Below are 18,216 nucleotides of genomic sequence, written 5' to 3'. Positions count from 1 at the left end.
TCCTGCCCCGTGGGAAGGAGGAGGCGCGTGACCGAGGCGCATGGCGCACGCGCGGCGCCGAGGCCTGGGAGCGGCGTCCTCAGAACTCCCTGACCCCGGCCTTTTGGGCGCGTTCTGAGGTGGGGGGCGAGCTCCTCACTGCGTCCTCCGCTGCGGGCAGTGGGATTCTGCGCTTTGAGGTGTTGGCTTTGCCCTGCTCCCAGGCGGTTGTACCTCAGACGCCGTCACTGCGCGCTGAACTTGAAGCCGGAACATGAACCCAACTCCTTTTTTTACCTGTGTCGCTCTTTTTTTTCTAATTGACGTTACTATCGGTGGTGGTGGTGGGGTTGTTGCTTAAGGCACATTTCAATTTGCATAGTCGCACAGTTTAAAAATGCAGTGCTTCCGTTTTTGTCTGTGTGTATGTTTTCTCTACCGTAAGCTATACGAATTCAGGGTATAAATCCACGGCCCCCACTGTTGATTCATTGTCAGATTTGTAAATGCAAATTAACTGTCTGTGTTTCAAAGTTGTATCTCCCTCCCCTCCACCTTTCGTAAAAAATATCAGAAATAGTGTATTGCCAGATAAAATAGTTTTTAGAGATAATGCTTTCCGTTTTACGTAAGAACATCTATGGTTTTCTTCTGGAAGACAAATCATTGAAGTTCGTTGCAAAGTAGAGTGAAGAGTAATGAGATTTGTTCCTTTATTTCTCTATGATTTACTGAGTGTCTGCTTTGTGTTAGTTGCTGTGGGAGATATATAAAGATTTTGCTCCTGGGGAGGTTCTTGTGTTTTGTTATAGGCCAGTTATCAGTTTCATAGTTTACTAGAATTTGCTACATTAATGGACATAGGGAATCTAATCTTTGGATGAGCAGGAGTTGGTCAGGCAGAGGAAGAAGGGAACACTTTAGATAGACCTGCTTAGACAGAATACAGTGTCTAAAAGGACTTGTGATTATTCAGAAAACGGTTCTTTGTTGTGACTCAATTGTAGGGACTTGGTGAAGGGAAAAGGATAGGAAAGGATGAGAAAATAAGGTAGTTTGGAGCCCAGTTCTGGCTAAATTTTAACCTTCGACACTGTAAGCAGTGAGGTACTAGTCAATTGTTAAACAGAAAAATTATCTGACCAGATTTGTGATTTTGAAAATAACTGGTGGTAGCATGGAGGATGTATTTGAGAAGAGAGAAGGTGGAGACAGTTGTAAAACTCTTGAAGCAGGTACAGCAAGAACTTTAAGGGACATTACTTGGGCAAGAGTGGCAACTTGAAGTTGAGATGGGGTTCCAAAGGCAACTATGGGAATATACAATTGCTAACCAGTTTCAGAGCAGATTTTGACATACGTATCAATATTTCCCACCATACACTTGGTTTTTCAAATTATGTAGAAAATGTTGCTTTTAGGAGCCAGCAGGTGGCATAGATGCTGGATTAAAGGGGCTAGATTCCCACATGGCTGACCTGGACCTGGTGGCTTGCTTTCTCACTTTCACTTTCTCTCTCTCTGCCTCTGTCTGTTCAAATTTAAAAAATAATAATAATAATAACAAATGGAAATAAATAATTCTTTTAAAAAATAAAACATTGCTTTTACTTTTTTACAAAAGAAGACCTATTGTTGCAAAAGATTATTGATCTTTAGTTTGAGAGAGATAATGTGTCTCTTCCACATAGATTCGAATGTATAGAGATTTTAAATATCTACTGAATTTGAAGTTATCTATTTAGAAGTATTTTTGTTATATTTTGTTTAAATTTGTTGTAGGGGTGCAGGCAGTTGCCAGAGAGAAAAAAGAAAGCATCCTCTGGGGGGGTGGCCATGCTGCAATCCCTTCTCCTCCCTTCTCCATGCAAGAACACATGTCTGGTGTGTTTTTCAGGCCTTCACTCTGGAACTTGAACTGCACAGTTGGCTATGGATCTAGCAGCTTTAACCACATGCCACTGACTGGACCTATCCAGAATTATTCAAAAAAATTTCTTTAAGTTTATGTCTTCCATGAAAGATAGGGTCAGGCACCCCCAAGAAGGTCCCCATGGCACAATCCACCCTCATTCTCAGCTAGCCTGGATCATGGTTATGCACATGCACTGCTTGTGTGCTCAGGGAGATCCTGGGATATGAACTCAGGATCTTTTTCATGTGAGTCTAGTTGAACTGCCACTGTGTCTCCACCTGGCCCCAGAAATATTTTTTGACAGATGTTTAAGGATTATATAACAACATTTATATTTATAACAACATTTATACTTATGAATATAATAAATGGGTGTGTTCATATAATCAATGAATAGATTAGATCCACTATTAAGAGATAATAATTTCTCACAGGATGAAAATGTGTAATTGAACTACTTGCTTTGTGTCTTGTAACTGATTTCTTTAGTACAGAACTTGCCAAGGCCATCAAACCTATTGATCGGAAGTCAGTCCATCAAATTTGTTCTGGGCAGGTGGTCTTGAGTCTTAGCACTGCTGTCAAGGAGTTAGTAGAAAATAGTCTGGATGCTGGTGCAACAAGTATTGGTAAGTTTGGGAGCGTTTTAAGCCACAAAAAATAATCACTTTGTGATGTTTTATTCAAGAAACATTTGTTACTGTAACAAGACAATCAAGTCTTGGTTCACTAATAAGTTGTTATTTTTAAGTTATTTATTTATTTATTTATTTATTTATTTATTTTGGAGAGATTTTTTCTATAGGGCATGTGTGCTCACCAGAAAAAGAGAGACAGAGAGACAGAAAGTGAAAAATCATCCCCCACCCCCCACCCAGGGGGGATGGCCATGCTGCAATCCCTTCTCCTCTGTTCTCCTCTTGGAATCTTGGGCACATATGCACATGCACCTGGTGTGAGTTTAAGCCACCGGGTCTGGGACTTGAAGCACAGTTGACAATGGGAGTCCAGTGACATAGCCATTATGCCAACGGCTGGTCCCTAAGTTGTTATTTTTAATATGTGCTTAGTACTGAGCTAGGTAAAATAGTAATAATAGTAATTAACTTTGATTGTGATTTTACTGTGCTCCAAGAAGGCATTGTGCTAAAAATGGTACATGAAATATCTCTTTAATCTGTAGAATAACTTCATGTGATAAGGATTATTATTATTATTATCTTCATTGTACAGATGAGGAGATTAAGGTGCAGGGAATTTACATCTTTTTGAGGTTATAAAGCCAGTAAAGTATGATTTAGGAAGTCTGATTCCAAAACCTTTTCTTTTAATGGCTATGTTAATATTCTTCCCTTTTTTTTGGTAAATATTCTTTATTTCTTCTATGAGTAAGAGAGACAGAAAGAGGCAGAAAGATAGCACTCCCAACAGGGCCTTGACACCATAATCTCCAGATTATGGGCACACATGTACCCGTCTTACACAGGATTTTTTTCTTTTAAAGATTTATTTAGTTTTATTTGTTATTATTATTTTTAAATTTCTTATAGGGCACATGTACAAGAGAGAGAGAAAGAAAGTCGGAAAGCAAGCTGCCAGGTCCAGGACTCAAACTGCAGTTGGCCATGTGGGAATCCAGTCCAGTCCACCATGCTACCTACTGGCCCCAAGCAAGGAGATTTCTAGATGTGAACCAGAACCTTCTCATATGTGTCAGTGTTGCAGAGCATCACATTTTACTGCTGTTCCACCCAGTTATTCCTTTTTCAAGATGCTGTCTGCATCTGGGAAAATAATGAATAAGAAAAGAAAATCCTTTCAAAAGAAAGGAAAACAAAACTATTTAATCTGGGCTAGTGAGTAGCCAAAAAGGACTTTAAGAAATAGAATATATAAAATGACAATAATACATTCAAATAATAGTATTGTTACATTATATGTTATTCATTTTCTTTAAAAAATTATTTATTATTACTATTACTTTTTTTAACTTGTTATATGACATGTGGGCTCATTAGAGAGAGAAAGAGAGAGAGGGAAAGTAAGAAAGCAAGCTGCCAGGTCTGGGGCTCTAACTATGGTCAGTCATGTGGCAGTCCAGTGCCTTAACCACCATGCCACCTGCTGGCCCCACATTACATGTTATTCTTAAGGTCAATATAAATACTTTCAGAATGGATTTTTTTTGATAAATATTTTAAACTTTTTAGATCTGAGGCTTAAAGACTATGGCGTGGATTTCATTGAAGTTTCAGACAATGGATGTGGGGTAGAAGAAGAAAACTTTGAAGGCTTAAGTAAGTTGTATTTTTCTAATGTAGTTATGAAATAATTGGCCAGACGTCTCAGTTTTTTGAGTAGTCTTAAGAACCACAGAACAGCTTTTAAAGCCAGTTACTTGGGTAGTTATTGTGTATATTCATTGCTCTCTCACTTAGGAAATCTTGGACCTTACTTTATACTTTCTTTCAGCTCTGAAACATCATACTTCTAAGATTCAAGAGTTTGCTGACCTAACACAGGTTGAAACTTTCGGCTTTCGGGGAGAAGCTCTGAGCTCACTTTGTGCATTGAGGTCATCCAATGTTTTCATCTATTCACTTGACTTGTCTTATAAAAACCCTTTGAAAACTGAGAAGTATGACTAGAATCATTATTGTTTATACCTTTTTTATCCAAATGTCTCTACTAACTTCTCAATTCTGTTTTATTATACTCCCAATATAAGTATCATGTTTCTAAACTATAAGCAATGAACAAGTGAAATGGAGCAAATATTATTGTAAAAAATACTGTTATCCTTATTGAAACAGCAATGTCCCAATTAAAAAAAATAATACACAGGGTCATTCAGTGATGTGGTGGTTAAGAAAGCTGGATCCCACATGTCTGACTACATGGTCTGAGTCTTGGACCCAGAGGCTTGAAAAACACACCAGGCACGTGTGTGTGCATGCCCAAAATGCCGAGAGGAAAATGGAGAAGGGATTGTGAAATGACCATCCCTCCAGGGGGTGCTTTCTCACTTTCCTTCTTTCTTTTTGTCTTTCTCTGGCTGGCACATAAGAACAAAAAGTATCAAAACTTTTATCAAAGGAAGGCTTTACTGAACTCTGTCTCATTATCTATTAGGTACCAAACCTTATGGCTTCTCGTTCATTTATACCCTCTTGATTATCTCAGAGGGATCATTATCTTTTTTAAGGAGTTTGGAGAGAAAGGAAAGTGAGAATAAGAATATTTGATGTTCAATACTTACTGGTCTCTAACTGAATGTGCCATGCCTGGTATTCTCTTACAGTGACATAACTATTTCTACCTACCACACATCTGCAAAGGTTGGGACTCGATTGGTGTTTGATCATAATGGGAAAATCACTCAGAAAACCCCCTACCCACGACCCAGAGGGACCACAGTCAGTGTGCAGCAGTTATTTTATACACTACCTGTGCGCCATAAGGAATTTCAAAGGAATATTAAAAAGGTATGGTAAATTCACAGACCCAGTTTCCAAGGGTATCGATAGTATAATATACAGATAAGTAAAGGATTTATAAAAGATATTTACTCTTGGGGCCAGCAGTTAGCGTAATGGCTATGTCACTGGACTCCCACGTAGCCGACCGTAGTTCGAGTCCTGGACCCAGTGGCTTAAATTCACGCCATGTGCGTGTGTGCCCAAGATCCCGAGAGGAGAATGGAGGAGAAGGGATTGCGGCATGGCCATCCCCCCTGGGGGGGTGATTTCTTGCTTTCTGTCTCTCTGTCTCTCTCTGTCTTTCTGGTGAGCTCACGTGCCCTGTAACAAAAACCTCTCCAAAAAAAAAAAGATATTTACTCTTCAGTTGATTCTCGTCCTCCATTTTTTTTTTTTTTTTGAGAGGTCCCTTGTTTGCTTCATCCCACTAAAAACTGAACTTTAGAATGATTTATCTTTCTTTTCTTTTTTTTTTTTTTTAAGAAAGATTTTTGCTATAGGTGTGTGTGCTAGTTGGAGAAACAGAGACAGAAAGTGAGAAATCACCCCCTGGGAGGATAACCACACCACAATCCTTTCTCCTCCATTCTCCTCTTGGGATTTGGGCACACATGCCCATGTGCCCAGCATGAGTTTTTAAGTTGCCAGGACTGAAACTCGAACTACAGTCGACTACATGGGAGTCCAGTGACATAACTGTTATGCCATCTGCTGGTCCCTCTTTACTTTTCTTGAAAAGAATCATCAAATCATCAAATAGTATATGTTAGATATTCTAATATGAAATGGGTCTTTTAAGAAGTAACACTTTTTTGAGACCAGCAAATGGCATAATGGTTATGTTGCTGGATTCCCACAGAGCTGACAGTGGTTCAAGTCCTGGACCAGGAGGCTTGAAACTCATGCCGGGTACGTGTGTGTGTGCCCAAGATCCCAAGAGGTGAATAGAGAAGAAGGGATTGTAGTGTGGCCATCCCCCCAGGGGGTGATTTCTCACTTTTTGTCTCTCTGTCTCTCTCTGTCTTTTTGGCCAGTGTCTCCATTCTCCTCTCAGGATCTTGGGCATGCACGCACACGCGCCCGGCGTGAGTTTTAAGCCACCGGGTCCGGGACATGAACTGCGGTCGACTACGTGGGAGTCCAGCGACATAGCCATTAAGCTAACTGCTGGTTCCCAACAATCTCTCTTTAAAAAAAGAAGAGGGTCCAGCAGATGGTGTAATGGTTACGTTGTTGGGCTTCCACATGACCAACTGTGGTTCAAGTCCCTGACCTGGCAGCTTGAAGCTCACACTGGGCACTTGTGTGTGCATGCCCAAAATCTCAAGAGAGAATGGAGAAGGGATTGCAGCATGGTCATCCCCTTGGGAGGTGATTTCTCACTTTCTATCTCTCTCACTTTCTGTCTCTCCAATAAGCACATGCACCTTATAGCAAAAATGTCTCTTTCATTCGTTTATTTTAATTTGATCAGAGAGAGACAGAGAGAGAGAAACAGAGAGCAAAAGTGAGAAAGCAAGCCACCAGGTCTGAGACTCAAACCGTGGTTGGCCATTTGGAGTGTTCAGCACCTTAACCACCATGCCACCTGCTGGTCCCTCTTTCTTTCTTTGTTAATTTCTTTCCTTCTTTCACCAGAAAGCATAGGTGCTTACCAGAGAAACAGATGGAGAGACAAAGAGGGAGAGGGAGAAAGCACCCCTAGTAAGTAGTGATTATGCCACAATCCCTTCCCTGTTTTCCATCCTGTTGTAAATTGTGCCTTGTGTGGTTTTTTTTGCTACTGGGACCATTTGGACTCCAGTTCCTTTAAGCACTAGGCCATGGGACCAACACTAGAATTTTTTTTCAAGAACTATTTTATTTGGTGACCACCAGGTGGCTGGACTCTCACAGGGCTGACCATGGTTCGAGTCCCAGACCTGGCAGCTTGCTTTCTCACTTTCCTTCTTTCTTTCTCTCTCTGATCAACTTCAAAAAATAAAATAATGACAATGAATAAAGTTTTTTAAAAAGAATTATTGTATTTAACTTTATTTATTTATTTATTTTAATTTGACCAGAGGGGGACAGAGAAGGTGAGGGAAGAGTGAGAAAGCAAGCTGCCGGGTCCAGTACTCGAACTGTAGTTGGCCATGTGGGAGTTCAGCACCCTTAACCACCAGGCCACCTGCAGGCCCCTAGAATTAAAAAAAATTTTTTTGCCAGAAGGCTTATGTGCTACCCACCCAGAGACAGAGAGGGAAAGCGAGAAACATCTTCCATGGAGAATGGTCACTCTTTAATCTCTTTTCCATCTCTTTGTTCAAGATTTTGGGCAAACATACACACACACTTGGCATATTTCTCAAGCTGCTGGGCCTGATACTTGAACTGTACATTTGACTATGTCGGATCCAGCTGCTTTAACCTCCATGCCACAGGCTGGCCCACCTAGGGTTTTTTTAATGATAGGATGATACTGCATATATTCTTGTATGACTGACTTTTTATGTAGCATATTGCAATTAATCTTTATTGTTCACTATGTACCACCGTATTTTTTACTGGGATGGATATAGCAACATTTAGTTAGCTCCGTTTTTGATTTTTCATAGTTACAGATTGTAATTGAATTTTTATAGTACCAAAATTGACACTTTGGTACTATATCTTTCTTTGTGTGTTTGTGCCAGTCTTTCTATAAAGATACATTTCGAGAGGAGAGATTGTGAGGTCAAAGGGAACTGACTTTTTGATTTTTACAGTGGTGGACATGGAACATATGGAAATGAGAGGACCGTGAGTAGGGACCAAAGCTTGAGTACCCTCTTACAGCATGTAGGTAGATGCCGCTTCATAGATTGTTCTCTCAGTAATACTTGTCCATGTTTGCGAGTTGATATGTGAACTTAGTATTGGATGTTATAACTGGAACCATATAATTCTTGTAAGATTAAACTAATGTTGATGGACCCAGGTGATGGTTGATGTGCTGGATTCTCACGTGGCCAACTACAGTTCAAGTCTTGGACCTAGTGGCTTGAAAGTCACAACAAATAAGTAGACAAATAAATAAATAAAATAATGTTGAGTCTTGTGTTTGTGTTTTTTCAATAGGAGTATGCCAAAATGGTCCAGGTCTTACACGCATACTGCATCATTTCAGAAGGCATCCGTGTAAGTTGTACCAATCAGCTTGGACAAGGAAAACGACAGCCTGTGGTATGCACAAATGGAGGCTCCAGCATAAAGGAAAACATCGGATCTGTGTTTGGGCAGAAGCAGGTAGTGTGGTGGCCAATTACTTAATATTTTATCGCTCTAGTGCTTATGACAGGTTTATTTTGTCCTTTCTAATAGACTAGAGAATAAATTAAATTCCAACAATTGATTTTTTTAGGTACCTGTCACAAAAATTCATGTTTGAGTGCTGAAGTTTTTCATTTTATTATTCCACAGAATAAAATACTGCATCCTTTTCCTTTTTCTCTGAAAAGATAATGAAGTATTATGGACAGTATATTGTTTATGAAAAAGTAAGAGCTCCAGTGTTTCATCTTTTTAATGAAGAATCAGAGTTATTACAGCACTGCAAAGCTGTTACTTATTTACTTGAATTTCTTTGTGCTCTTAATGTAGATATCTTGACTAGGAGAGAAAACACACAGAAGCGTTCATTATATCTTCCCTGAAGTTAGGTCCATTCTGTCTTCACTCTGAACTAACTGTGAATCTTGGTTTCTTTTAGTTGCAAAGCCTCATTCCTTTTGTTCAGCTGCCCCCTAGTGACTCCATCTGTGAAGAGTATGGGCTGAGCTGTTTTGATGCTCTGCATAATCTGTTTCAGTAAGTACATTGCTGCTAGGAAAATGGCAGTCATTTTTTCTCGAGGTTTATCATATTTTTAAAGAAAGTGACTTTAAGTCACATTTTACATGTTTTATAAAACTGTGGGCAATATTGCTGGTGAGAAAGAGGATTTATAGAGAGGACTCAGTTACTTAGCTCAAACACTGGTGTATTTCAGAGGCTTTTGTGTTGAGTTAGTCTTTTTTTAAATGAATTGTTTCACTTAACTTTATTTATTTATTTATTTGAATTTGACCAGAGAGGGACATAGCGAGAGAGAGGGAAAGTGAGAAAGCAAGCCGCTAGGTCTGGGACTTGAACCGCGGTTGACCATGTGGGAGTCCAGCACCCTTAACCATCATGCCCTTAACCACCCACCGCTTGGTGTGAGTTTTAAGCCACTGACTGGGTCCAGGACTCAAACCGTGGTCAACCACATGGGAGTTCAGCGACGTAACCTTTAGTCCATCTGCTGGTCTCCAGGTCAAGGATTTAATAGGGAAGATGAAAGGAGAGCTTAAGTAAATCAGTTTTTGCTTTTGAATGCACTGCGTTGCCTCTGGTGGATCTGATGAGTATAAGAGCTATAGAGCTTTCCAAAGGGTTAAGGTTCTTTTTATGATTCTGTAGGATGGAGCATAGACACACGTTAACCGAAGGTTAAGAGTAATACTTCCAGGACATCATCAGGTGTTTTGTTTTTATTTAATTTTAAGAATATGTCATGTGATTTATGTTTCTAATCCTTTTACTCTGGAATCGTGCTTTACCATATTACCATTGAACAGTATCTCAGGTTTCATTTCGCGTTGTGGGCACGGTGTCGGAAGGAGTTCAACAGACAGACAATTTTTCTTTATCAATCGGCGGCCTTGTGATCCGGCAAAGGTATTCAAAACATTTTTGTATGGTTTGTTATTTATGCCTTTGATTTTTAAATTTTCTGTATCATTTGACAGTTTTTTCTGATGCAGGCAGTTGTCATGTGACTTGGGACTTGACTCAGAAGCATGGTTTTAAAATGATCTAATAATAGGCATTGTTTAAAAAGTCTGCCATGCAGGTGTTTCAATTGTGTATGTCTATGCATATTAAATGTGTGTGTAGGGACCAGCAGTTAGCATAATGGCTATGTCGTAGACTCCCACGTAGTCGACCGTGGTTCGCGTCCCGGACCCGGTGGCTTGAAACTCACGCCAGGCGCGTGTGCATGCGTGCCCAAGATCCTGAGAGGAAAATGGAGGAGAAGGGATTGTGGCGTGGCCATCCCCCCTGGAGGGTGATTTCTCGCTTTCTGTCTCTCTGTGTCTGTCTGGCGAGTGCACGCGCTCTATAGCAAAAAACTCTCCAAAAAAAAAAAAAGTGTGTGTATATGCACACATATATGAATATGCTAGTTACCAGTATATTTATCATAAAAACTATCATTCTTTGAAGAAACATTTAAAATATTTGCTGTCATCTAGACTTTTCTTTAATTGCATTCCTTTAATTGCAGAGAGAAACAGAGAGGAAGAGGGAGAAAACACTCCACAATGGGGCTTTTTCTTCCATTTCTCCATCTTGTCAGGATTTGGGGCATACATGCACACATACTCTGTTTTTCAGATCCCTGGATCTGTGTGTTTTCCAGCTCCCTTAAGTACTAGTCTATGAGACTGGCCCACATATGCATATATTTCTGCGTATTGTCTTCCTTCTGTCCATTTTCCAGGAAAATAACACCCTAGATTACTTTTGCCTTAACCTTAATATGATCATCTCGATATTGGTACATGTGGTTTTAGTGGGTTAGTTTTAACTTTGCATCTTTAGTAACATTGCACCTCAGTAATATTTTCTGTTTTCCAGTAATACTTTAAAATTTTCTTGCATCTACCAGATGTGGTTCAACTTAAACCTGTATTATAATTACTGTGACTTTATGGTTGCCTCTAATGCTACCTAATAAGCTCATTATAAATGTCATATGAATTTGTTTTTATGTACATTTGAAAATTCACTAGTACAGTAACCTTAAACTGCATCTACATTACATTAAAATTTCTCTAAGAGTGGACTGGCAAGTGGCATGGTGGTTAAGGGTACTAGACTCCTACATGGCTGACCATGGTTTGAGTCCCAGACCTGTTGGCTTGCTTTCTCACTTTCTCTCTTTCTTTCTCTGTCTCTCTCTCTCTACCCCTCTCTGGTCAAATTAAAATAAATAAATAAATAAAGTTAAAATAGTTCTTTAAAAAAATTCTTTAAGAGCATCTTTAGATTTGAAAATACTCAGTTTTAGAACTTGGTAATTAAAAATACATCTTTGGGGGCCAGGAGGTGGCATAGTGGTTGGGGTGTCGTACTCCCTTGTGGCCAACCATGGTTCGTGTCTCGGACTTGGAGGTTTGGAACTCACACTGGATGCATGTATGTGCATGCCCAAGATTCTGAGAGGAGGATAGATTGTGGCCATCTCCCCTAGGGGTGATTTATCGCCTTCTCTCTCTCTCTGTCTCTCTAGTGAGTGCATATACCCTATAACAGAAATCTGTTTAAAAAAAAATCCTTTTTTAGGGTATGAGGAATCTTTTGAGTAATAGATGTGTTTATTATTTTGATTACGGGATAATTTTATAGGTGCGCATATATATGCGTCAAATTGTACATTAAGTTGATACAGTTCTTTGCATGTCCATTATATCTTAAAACTTTGGTGGTTGATTAGAATTCCATGTTATTAGAACATTGGGGGAAGAGAGCACTTATTTTCTTTCTTTTTATTAAAGAATTTTATTTAACTTTATTTATCGTAATTAATTATTTTCCAGTTTGATCAGACATGCAGAGAGAGAGAGAGGGAGAAAGTGGGGAAAGTGAGAAAGCAAGCCACCAGGTTAAGGACTTGAACCGAGGTTGACCACATGAGAGTTCAGCACCTTTAACCACCATGACACCTGCCGGCCCCTAGAACATTTATTTTTTAATCTTTTTTTTTTATACAGGTCTCCAGACTTGTGAATGAGGTCTACCACATGTATAATCGACATCAATATCCATTTGTCGTTCTTAATATTTCTGTTGATTCTGGTGAGTTCAACTGATATTTCAGTAAAACTGGTGATTTGCTTCTAAAATAATAAATTAAAATGATAAGGTTCTAGTGTAACTAGAGAGAGAGAACTATTCCATGAGGAATCCTCTTCTCGGTCCCTATAATAAACATTTTTTAAAAATAATTATTTATTTAGAGGCCAGCAGGTGGCATGGTGATTAAGGCACTGGAATTACCACATAGTCAACCATAATTTGAGTCCCAGATCTGGCAGCTTGCTTTCTCTCTCTCTCTTTCTGGCTTTTTCTGGCAAAACTCATGTGAAAATAAATAAATAAATAAATAAATAAATAAAATAATTCTTTTACAAAAATAATAATTTAATTTATGGGACTGGCAGGTAATGTGGTAGTTAAGGGCACTGTACTCCCACATGGCCAACTGCAGTTTGAGTCCTAGACCTAGCGACTTGCTTTCTCACGTTCCCTCACTCTCTCTCTCTCACTTTCACTCTGCCCCTCTCTGGTCAAATTCGAATAAGTAAATAAATAAATAGACTAGATGAAATAATTCCTTGAAAAAAAGAAAAAAGGAATCACTAATTTAATTTTGTTTATTATTATTTTTTAATTTGACAAGAGAAAGAAAACCGCCAGGTCCAGACTCAAACCATGGTTGACCATGTGGAAGTCTAGCTCCTCAACCACCATCCCATCTGCCAGACCCCCTCTTTTTTTTTTTTTTTTTAAGATTTTTGTCATAGGGCATGAGCATTCGGCAGAGAGAGACAGAGAGAGAAAGTGAAAAATCAGTCCCTTGAGGGGATGGTCATGCTGCAGTCCTTTCTCTTCTATTGTCCTTTTGGGATTCTGGGCATGCATGCACACAAGCCAGTGTGATTTTTCAAGCTGCTGGGCCCAAGGCTCAGATGACAGTTGGTTATGTGGGAATCAAGCACGTAAGCCACTATGCTACCTGCTGGCCCCTAAAAGAAATAAACTTTTTAGAACATTAGCTTTTTATTTATTTTCATTTTTTAAAGAATTATTCATTTTAGTTGTTATTATTGTTATTTCAAATTTAACCAGACAGAGAAAGAGAGAAAGGGAAAGTTAGAAAGCAAGCCGCCAGGTCCAGACCTTGAACAGCAATCGGCCACGTGGGAGTTCAGCACCTTTACCACTGTATCACCTGCCAGCCCCAGAACTTAAGCTTTTTAAAATAAACAAGGAAAAGATGAACAATTTTTTTAAACAGACAAAGCATGTGAGGATTGGCATGGATAAACACATGAAAATGTCTAATAAAAGAAAGATGCAGGGGCTAATAGGTGGCATGGTAGTTAAGGGTGTTTGACTCCACATGGCTGACCATGATTTGAGTCCCAGACCTGGTGGCTTGCTTTCTCACTTTCCCTCTCTCTCTCACTCTGTCCCTCTGTGATCAAATTAAAAGAAAGGAAAGAAGGAAGGAAGGAGTGAAGGAAGTAAAGAAAGGAAAGTTAAATAAAATAATTCTTTTTTTTAAAAAAAGAATTGTTATTGGTAAAGGTGAATTTAAACATAATAAATGTGTTTTCTTTTTTGCCTTAGAATGTGTTGATATCAATGTTACTCCAGATAAAAGGCAAATTTTACTACAAGAGGAGAAGCTTTTGTTGGCAGTTTTAAAGACCTCCTTGATAGGAATGTTTGATAGTGATGTGAACAAACTCAGCGTCAATCAACAGCCACTGTTGGATATTGAAGGTAAGAAAAATACAGTGTATAAACAGCTCCCCAAAATTTTAGCTATTGTAATTCTTAATATTTCCAAGGTAGAATATTTTTAAAGAATTATTTTATTTAACTTTATTTATTTAAATTTGACCACAGAGGGGAGAGTGGGAGAAGGAAAGTGAGAAAGCAGGCAGGTCCAGGATTCAAACCATGGTTGGCCATGTGTGAGTCCAGCACCCTTAACCACCACGCCACCTGCCAGCCGCCCAAGGTAGAATTTTTTGACGTGAAACAAAAATCACTTCTTTAGACAGAGAGGATATATCACACTAGAAAGTATGTAGCTGTATATTTAATTTTGTTTAAAAGTGGCATGAGTGACCATATTTAAGCTCATATGGATGTACAGCTGACATAAGATATAAGATAAGTAGAAATCTATAAGGACTGTGCATCCTTAACTCCTCTGTCATTTCTTTTACTATATATTTTTGAACTGTGTTCTCAGTGGTGACCCTGAATATTATACAGACTTAATATCAATTGTATACAAAATTTTATTCCTATGTATTTCTACTCCTTCCCCTATTATCATCATACAAATTATATCTTTACTTCTGGGGTCAGCAGGTAGTATAGTGGCTGAACTCCCATGTGGCTGACTGTGGTTCGAATCCTGGACCTGGCAGCTTGCTTTCTTGCTTTCCCTCTCTCTTTTTTTTTCTCTTTCTCTCTCTGGTGAGTGTATATACCCTATAGCACATTAAAATAATAATAAAATAAAATAAATAATTATTTTTTAAAAATGATATCTTCTGTAAGAAGTGTGTGTCTGTCACCACAGATTTATGACTTTTGCTTTGCGTAGTTATCTTGTTGGGTTTTTTTTAATGATTTTGCCATGCGGCTTGTGCACTTGCTGGAGACAATTAGAGAAGTAAAGTCAGAAATGTGGTTATCCCCCTTCCCCTAGGGGAGATGACCACATTGCCGTCCCTTCTCCTCCATTCTCCTTTTGGGATTTTGGGCATGATGCACACATATACACACACAGAAGGAAAAGTAAGAGAGCATCCCTTTCAAGGGAGATGGCCCCTCCGTAGTCTGTTCTCTATCATTCTCTTCTTGGGATTTTGAACCCACACATAAAATTGCCTGGCATATTTTCCAAGCTGTTGGGTCCAAGACTTGAAGTGTGCAGTCAGTCATGTGAGATCCAGCTACCTTAACTGCCACGCCACTGGCTGGCCTAAAAAAATCCTGATAATGTTATTGAGGGTCCCTTATATGTGATAAGTCAATTCTTGCTGCCTTCAAGATTCTCTTTGACTTTGGACAGTTTGATTATGATGTGTCTGAGTATAGATAGCTTTTTTTGAATCTATCCCAGTTGGATTTCACTGAGTTTCTAGAATGTGTAGATTCATGCCTTATCAAATTTATGAAGTTTTCGGGAACCAGCAGTTAGCGTAATGGCTATGTCGCTGGACTCCCACGTAGTTGACCACGGTTCGCGTCCCGGACCCGGTGGCTTAAAACTCACGCCGGGCGTGTGTGCGTGCATGCCCAAGATCCCGAGAGGAGAATGGAGGAGAAGGGATTGTGGTGTGACCATCCCCCCTGGGGGGTGATTTCTCACTTTCTGTCTCTCTGTCTCTCTCTTTCTGGTGAGCACACGTGCCCTATAGCAGAAACCTCTCAAAAGAAAAAAATTTATGAAGTTTTTGGTCATTATTTCTTCAAATAATCTTTCTTCTTCTTTGTCTCTTCCCTTTCCTGAGATCCACTATAGGTACATTGTTATATTTGGCGATACCTAAAAAGTCTTGAATGCTCAGTCTATTTTTCTCTATTCTTTTTCCTTTCTGTTTCTCTGACTGAATAGTCTGAATTAATCTGTCTTCATGTTTTGTTCATTGTTTCTTATGCCTGCCCACATGTTGTTGAGTCCTTCTAGTAATTTTTCATTTTAGTTATTATGCTTTTCAACTCTAGGATTTTTGTTTTTTAAAAATATAATTTCTGGGGACCAGTAGATGACATAATGGTTATGTCACTGGACTCCCACATAGTCGACTGTGGTTCAAGTCACATACCCAGTAGCTTAAAACTCACACCCGGTAAGTATGCATACATTCCTAAAATCCCAAGAAGAGAATGGAGGAGAAGGGATTCTGGCATGGCCATCCCACCAGGGGGTGATTTCGCTTTCTGTCTCTCTGTCTCTCCCGCAAGTGCACATCCCCTGTAACAAAAATCTTTCTCAAAAACAAAACAAAACATAATGTATATAATTTTTATTTCTTTACTGATAGTCTTACTTGGTAGGACATTATTTTTATACTTTTTTTTTTGTTTCTCTAGTTTCTTTTAGCTCTTTGAACATATTTAAAATAGCTGATTAAAATATTTGTTGGGGGCTGGCAGGTGACATGGTGGTTAGGAACACTGGATTCTCACATGGTTGACCGTGGTTAGAGCTTGCTTTCTAACTTTCTCTCTCACTCTCGCTGTTGCTCTGTCCTTCTCTGGTCAAATTAAAATACGTAAATAAATAAAGTTAAATAAAATAATTCTTTTTTTTTGCGAGATTTTGCTATAGGGCATGTGTACTTGCCAGAAAGACAGAGAGAGACAGAGAGACAGAAAATGAGAAATTATCCCCCGGGGGCATAGCCACGCCACAATCCCTTCTCCTCCATTCTCTCGGGATCTTCTTGGGCACGCATGCACGTGTGCCCAGCGTGAGTTTAAGCCACTGGGTCTGGGACTCAAACCATTGTCGAGTACATAAAAATCCAGTGACAGCCATTATGCCAACTGCTGGTCCCTGTGTGCCCAAAATTCTAAAATAAATGGAGAAGAAAGGATTGTAGTGTGGCCATCTCCCATTTGGGGGTGTTTTCTCCTCTTTCTCTCTTTCTTTCTTTCCAGGCCATATGCCCTCTAGCAAATTAAAAAATATATATATTGTTGGGATCAGCATGTGGTGTGGTGGTTAGGGTGCTGGGATTCCCACATGTCTGATCGTGGTTTGAGTCCCAGACCTGGCGACTTGAAATTTATGCCAGGAGCAAGTACATGCATGCCCCAAATCCCAAGGGAATGTAAAAGAAGGAACTGTGGAGTGACCATCCCCACGGGGGGTAATTTTTTACTTTCCCTCTCATTGTCTCTGTTTTTCTCTGGTAAGCCCATATGCCCTATGGCAAAAACCTAAAGAAAAAAAAAATGTCTACTTAATTCTACCATGTCAGCTTCTTTAGAGATAGTTTCTGTGATTGCTTTTTTCTATGTATGGACCACTCTCTTGTTTCTTTTTTCTTTTTGTTTTAAGAATTATTTTATTTTACTTACTTACTTAATTAATTAATTAATTTACTTACTTACATTTGACCAGAAAGGGACAGAGTGAGAGCAAGAGTGAGAGAGAAAGAGAGAGAGAGGGAAAGTGAGAAAGCTAGCCGCCAGGTCCAGGACTTGAACCATGGTCAGCCATGTGAGAATCCAGTGCTGTTACCCACCATGCCACCTGCTGGCCCCCCCACTCTCTTGTTTCTTTACAAATCTCATAATTTGTGTGTATGTATAAAACTGGACATTTAACATTTTTAAACTAATTAGTTAATTTTTGCTGGAGAGTGCTTGCACTTGCCAGAAAGAAAGAAAGCACTTCCCAGTGGAGCATGGTCATGCTGTAATCCTTTTTCCTCCATTTCTCCATCTTGTCAAAATTTTGGGCGTGCACTCACACGTGCTCAGCATGTTTTTCATGCTGCCAGGGCTGATACTCAAATCGTGATCTGGCTTCCTAAGCACAGTGCTTAACCACTGCACTACAGAACTGGCCTCTACATTTTTTTTCTTTATGATAAGAGTGTGTGTGCATACGTGAAAGAGACAGAAAAGAGCACCCTCTATAGGGTCTAGTTTCATCATGCCATGATCCCCTTCCTCCAGGCTTCCAGCCTGTCAGATTCTAGGCACTTACATGTACGTTCCACGTGTTTCAAGCTGATCAGACTGGGAATTTGAACTGGTGGTCCCCATGGGAGATTTGGCTTTTCTTGAGCAGCATCTTACCACTGCACCCTGAAATTGGCTCTAAATCTGGACATTTAAATAGTAGACGGTAACAACTTTGCAAATCAGATTCCTTTGATTTTCCAGACTTCGTTATTACTGTTTGTGTTTGTGGGTTTTTTTTTTTTTTTTTTTTTTTTTTGGTGTTTTTTTTTTTGGGAGTTTGCTCTCCCG

At 39.4% G+C, this 18,216-nt stretch overlaps 1 protein-coding gene across 6 annotated transcripts in view; it reads left to right on the top strand.

Moving 5' to 3' along the window:
• The window catches only part of PMS2 (PMS1 homolog 2, mismatch repair system component), a 40,555-nt gene that overhangs the window by 288 nt on the left and 22,051 nt on the right, over positions 1 to 18,216 (top strand). For 3 of the 6 annotated variants that reach the window (XM_006150189.3, XM_014588482.2, XM_006150188.3), the window contains exons 2-10: positions 2,384 to 2,523; positions 4,105 to 4,191; positions 4,367 to 4,469; positions 5,196 to 5,379; positions 8,473 to 8,640; positions 9,104 to 9,201; positions 9,993 to 10,092; positions 12,192 to 12,276; positions 13,834 to 13,989. In XM_006150189.3, the coding sequence (XP_006150251.1) occupies positions 2,384 to 2,523; positions 4,105 to 4,191; positions 4,367 to 4,469; positions 5,196 to 5,379; positions 8,473 to 8,640; positions 9,104 to 9,201; positions 9,993 to 10,092; positions 12,192 to 12,276; positions 13,834 to 13,989 (1,121 nt within the window). The remainder of the gene's footprint in view (positions 1 to 2,383; positions 2,524 to 4,104; positions 4,192 to 4,366; positions 4,470 to 5,195; positions 5,380 to 8,472; positions 8,641 to 9,103; positions 9,202 to 9,992; positions 10,093 to 12,191; positions 12,277 to 13,833; positions 13,990 to 18,216) is intronic. The other 3 variants (XM_027772518.1, XM_006150190.3, XM_006150191.2) reach the window with 3 other exon arrangements.

This window comes from Tupaia chinensis, unplaced genomic scaffold (genome assembly GCF_000334495.1).
Source record: "Tupaia chinensis unplaced genomic scaffold, TupChi_1.0 Scaffold000279_1, whole genome shotgun sequence".
NCBI lineage: Eukaryota > Metazoa > Chordata > Mammalia > Scandentia > Tupaiidae > Tupaia > Tupaia belangeri.
This window is presented reverse-complemented; position numbering and strand designations above follow the sequence as displayed.